The 5,581-nt window shown below is 40.4% G+C and overlaps 1 protein-coding gene across 1 annotated transcript; it reads right to left on the reverse strand.

Annotated features, from left to right (window-relative positions):
* Window positions 1-2,234: 2,234 nt before the first annotated feature.
* LOC129907611 (uncharacterized) lies at window positions 2,235-3,074 on the reverse strand. Its single transcript, XM_055983897.1, has one exon. It carries the CDS (start codon window positions 3,072-3,074, stop codon window positions 2,235-2,237), a length of 840 nt encoding a protein of 279 aa, XP_055839872.1.
* Between the last annotated feature and the right edge of the window lie 2,507 nt (window positions 3,075-5,581).

Raw genomic sequence — 5,581 nt, forward strand, 5'->3', positions numbered from 1 at the left:
TAAACTCTAAAAATTAAAAGTTGAATTCACTGAAGTTAATAAGCTCTATAAAAAGAAAAATCAAAAATATATTTTCCGCGATACAGCAAAATCAAATTGCGGTATAACGATTAGCTGATGAACCGTAAGCGTAGCCTATTTGAAACTTCACCCGAACAAAAAACTGCCATTAAAAAGAGTTCTCATACAAAAACACCAAATATGGGAATAGGTGAATTATCAATTGCTGATCTCAAAACTGTCCTTAATGAGACCCTTGAAGAAAAGTTTAAGGATCTAGCCACAAAGAATGACTTTTTGATGCTTTCAAACGAGCTAACTGCTTTGAAGACACTCAACACACAACTCAACAATAAACTCATAGTCATGACGGAAAGGTGCGACTTGCTTGAAACCCAATTGGAAATTCTTTCACGGAAATCGAACGAGAAGTCTATTATGGTACACCTTCCTTTAAACACAGAAACCGATGAAATCCAATTCGCAAAACAGACTTGCAAGGGGCTTCTGAAGTTAAATGAAGACAAAGATATCCAATTTAAGAGCTCCAGACAAATACGCAACAACAACACTGAAAGAGGAACTGTCATCATCGAACTTCCAATAGCGGCGATCACCGATAAACTTATTTCGGCCGCACACACGCTCAAAGGATCCGGAATAAGTTTATTTCGAGAGCAATCACTTTTATCACGCAAAAAAAGAAAAACACTAATTGAAACAAAAAACAAACTGCTGCAGATAAATCCAAACACCCGGATTTTCGTCAAAGGAGACAACAAATTGCAAATCAACAATCAACATTTTGTTTACCAAATTTCACGAGGTTTAGTTGTCAAATCAGCAGCGGATATGTCACTCATTAGTGATCTATTTGGTGACAGTTGCTATGATTACTTTGACTGCAGCGAGGGAGCGAAGTTAGCTGTGGCTCCAAATTGTTCTTCCTCTTTTGGCCACCAACCGCAGCGAGCGCCTTCTGGAAATCAAAGCTCACAACATCTTAGGGATAAAACACTATAGGTAAATTCTGTCGTCTGCCATAACACAATTATTTTTAATAAATTAAATATATGTTCGTATAATATAACTGGTCTCTGTTAAAAATGCAAAGCTTTACAAAAAAAAGACTAAAGTTTTAATTAGCAAAGGAAATTTTATTTTAAAGAAAAAAAGCACGACTTCTTCCAAACCACGTTTTTATATACAATGACGTTTCGTTCGCTTTTGATGTTTTTCTTTTTATTGACGTTTTGTTGGTGGCAAGGCTGCCACTTGTTATTTTATCATTTTTAGTACTTTTCAACATTCCGCCCACCTCGTCCAGTTATTGTGACGAAACATCTGGCCGCCCACCGTGTTCATCAATAGGGCTGTTGTCAATTGGAAGCACAACCAACTTGGAGATAGCTAGTTTATATATTGATGACTGTGTACGAATCGTAGCAACCCGTACAAGATTGTCTTCACCAGTATGTACCTATAAGACACGGCCAAGTGGCCATTGAGTGGGTGGTAGTCGTTCATCTCGGACTAACACTAGGTCGCCCACTTTAATATTGGTTTTGGTTTGTTTCCACTTACTTCTTACTTGTAGCTCATGAAGGTACTCGCAGTTCCATCTCTTCCAAAAACCCTGATGCATATGCTGGAGCTGCTTCCATCGCGTTAATCTAACTGTTTTGATTTCGAGTAGGTCTGGTTCCGGAGTAGCAGTGATGGGACCCCCCACCAAGAAATACCCCGGAGTCAAAGCAGTTAGGTCATCGGTATCATCAGAGAGGGCTGAAAGAGGCCTCGAATTAAGTACCGCTTCAATTTGCTTGAGAAAGGTATAAAACTCCTCGAAAGTCAGAGTTGCATCTTCGATTGTTCGCCTTAGATGGTGCTTCATTCTCTTGACACCAGCCTCCCACATGCCACCAAAGTTTGGAGAGCCTGGAGGGATGAAGTGCCACGAGACACCGTGGCAAGAGACGGAGCGTGCCCCTTCTTCTAGCTGTTTTCGATAGGCAGCAAAACCTGCCTTCAGAACTGCGTTTGCACCAGCAAACGTCGATGCACAGTCACTATAGATGCTAGAACTGTAACCTCGTTGGGCAAAAAAGCGTCGTAAGGCAGCAAGAAATGTTTCGGTGGTCATGTCACTGACGAGCTCTAGATGAATAGCTCTAGTGCTCAGGCAGACAAAGAGAGCTATCCATCCTTTGTAGCTATGATGGCCTCGACCTTTACTAGTTCGAATTGCATAGGGCCCCGGCATAATCTAAACCAGAATTCTTGAAAGGAACTGCAGGTGTACAGCGAGCAGTGGGAAGATTTCCCATAATCTGGTTAGTGGATTGTGCTCTATGGCGAATACAGGTCACACATTTGCGGATGAACTTATGAACTGCGACACGGCAGTCGATTATCCAATAGCGTCTTCGAAGAAGGTTAAGAGTAGCCTGTTTGCCACCATGCATAGTAGATGTATGCCCTTGATCAATGAGCATCTTCGTTAGTTTACTTTCCTTAGGAAGAATGATGGGAAACCGTTCAGATGCAGACAATATAGCATTTTTCAATCGACCATTCAATCGTAAGATGCCATTTTCATCGATCATTGGATTTAACTTCAATAACTTGCTTGTTGAACTTATTGGTCTACCTTGAGAGAGACAAGAAACTTCATTAGCAAAATGTATTTTTTGAACATACCTGATCCAGAGGTGTAAAGCCTCTCGTCTTTCAGAAGCCGTGGACCAGGCTGATGTTGGATGTGGTTTTTTCAATTTAATTGCAATATAGCGATTACACCAGCATGTGACTCCAACCAAGGTGTTAATGTTGGAGTATTTGTAGAGTAAACCCATCGCTCCTAAATCCTCCGTTAGTTCAGGTGGAGCTTGGGTAGTCAGCAGTGTTGTAACTTCGGGTACATTATTGAAGCCGAAAATTTGTTTCGGCCATTCGGATTTATCGTTCCGTAGCCATGATGGACCAGACCACCACATATCAAGGGTCCCTAGCTGAGAAGGATACACACCGCGGGAGGCTACGTCAGCCGGATTACTTTTAGTAGGCACATACATCTGTAGTAGCTTCGGATGAAAAGAAACTACTTCTTTGAATTCTTAAACAGAACTGATTTAATTTTATTTTGTAAGCACTATTTATATCAAAAAGTTTGTTTATATTCGATAAACAAACTTTGCACAGAATTGGTGATTAATATAAAATTTGTTCTTAAAGTAAAAATGATGATTTTAAAACTAAGTGGAAAATACAAAATTATTAATTTCATGAATCGCGACATTACTCGCCCTCTAGTGACAACGATATCTGTCTGGAATATGGACACGTCTACCGCTTCTTGTAGTCTGAGTCTGAGTGGTTGGCATGTGAGGTGGAGTAGGTGTTAGATTTCTTTCTTGGATTTGGTGTTGATCATTTAAAAGAAATGCTGGTTTTAGGCGATCAATCGAGATGTTTTTCTGATGGTCCTTTGATTTCTAGTGTGAAGTATTTGTTTGTTTTTGATTTCACTAGATATGGGCCATCATAAGGTTGTTGTAGTGGTTTTTTTACTGCATCGTTACGAACAAAAACATGACTTGAATGTTGAAGGTTCTTATCGATGAAAATTTTGGTTGAACCATGACGTTCCGGTTGAAAAGGCTTAATATTTTGCATAATATCTCGAAATTTGTTGAGAAAATCATGGCTTGATGAAGAGTTAGTTGCAATAAACATATCGCCTGGGAGTCTCAATGTTGTTCCATAGACAAGTTCAGCTAAAGTTGCTTTAAAGTCTTCTTGTACGGATGATCTTAGGCCGAGCAGAACAATTGGGAGTTTGGCAACCCAATCTTCTGTTTCATGGCATTTGATTGCTGCCTTCAGAGTCCATGGAATCGTTCTATCATTCCATTTGCCTGGGGATGATAAGGCGATGAACGGTGTCTCTTGATGCCCAAAAGTTTTGACAGTTCATTGAAAAGAGAGGATTCAAACTGTCTTCCTTGGTCCGTCACGATTTCTTTAGGAATTCCAAACCTGGAAATCCATCTAGAAAGAAAAGCTGTTGCCACTGTTTCGGCGGTGATGTCTGGTATAGGAATAACTTCTGGCCATCTTGTGAAACGATCAATACAGGTTAGGGCATACGAGTTTCCGGTTGAGTATGGTAAGGGTCCAATAAGATCAAGATGAACATGACGAAATCTTTCTTCGGGAGGTGAAAAACTTGCAATTGGAGATCGGATATGATGTTGAATCTTGCTTTTTTGGCAGCTTAGGCACGCTTGAGACCATTTGCGACAATCTTTCTTCAAGTCAGGCCATATGTATCGTTCTTTTATCATCTGGGTAGTTTTCTTAACACTGGGATGTGACATGTTGTGGATTGTATTGAAAACTTGACGTCGTAGATCTGATGGAATGTATGGTCGTGCTTTGCCTTTTGAAATATCACAAAAGATTTGGTGATTTGTATCTGGTAGAGTGATTTGCTTCAACTGTAGAGACGAAGAGGTAGAGTTGAGGAGGTTCTTGAGTTCTTCATCGTTTTGTTGTTTATAAGTCACATCGTTGTAATCGATTGAGGATGGTGAAGAAATGGCGTTAAGTCTGGATAAAGCATCAGCGACTACGTTGTCTTTGCCGCTGATGTGAATTATATCAGTTGTAAACTGTCCGATGAAGTCCAAATGTCTGAGTTGACGAGGGCTTGATTTCTCTGGCTTTTGTTGAAAAGCGAAAGTAAACATTTCCACCATATGCTGGAAGTGCTTGATTGCCATGTAAGCACTTAGCAGCTCTCGGTCATAGGCACTATATTTGCTTTGTTTAGGTAAAAACTTTTTTGAGAAGAAGCCAAGAGGTTGCCAATGGTTAGAGACAAGCTGTTGAACAACTGCACCTGCAGCAGTATCGGATGCATCTGTCATGATTGACAATGGAGCGTCAGTATCTGGATGTGCTAGGAGAGTTAAGTTGGCTAGAGCTTCTTTACAGGATTGAAAAGCATTTTCTAGTTCGGCCGTCCAATTGATAGACGTGTTATCATTTTTCTTGTTGCCACATGGATATGCATGAAGTGGAGCTTGGATTTGAGCAGCATTTGGAATAAAACGTCGGTAGAAGTTAAGCATGCCCAAAAATCTTCGGAGCTCTTGGACTGTTGATGGTTTCTTGTATGACATGATGTTTTCAACTTTGCATGGCAATGGTTTGAGTCCTTCTTCAGTGACAAGATAACCCAAGAAGCTTATGGATGATGACTGGAAAGTGCATTTGGAAGGATTGATGGTAAGACCAAATTCTCGAAAACGTTGGAAAAGCTGTTTGAGATGATTTAGGTGCTCTTCAGATGAATTTGATGCGATTAGGAAGTCATCAATGTAAGGAAAACAGAAATCAAGGCCTTTGGTCACTTCATGAACGAATCGTTGAAAAGTTTGTGCAGCGTTGCACAGACCAAAAGTCATCACCATGAACTCGAACAGTCCAAAAGGAGTGATGATAGCTGTTTTTGGGATATCTTCTGGTTCCACAGGGATCTGATGGTAGGCACGAGTCAGATCTATGACGCTGAAGA

The sequence above is a fragment of the Episyrphus balteatus genome, chromosome 1, assembly GCF_945859705.1.
Source record: "Episyrphus balteatus chromosome 1, idEpiBalt1.1, whole genome shotgun sequence".
NCBI lineage: Eukaryota > Metazoa > Arthropoda > Insecta > Diptera > Syrphidae > Episyrphus > Episyrphus balteatus.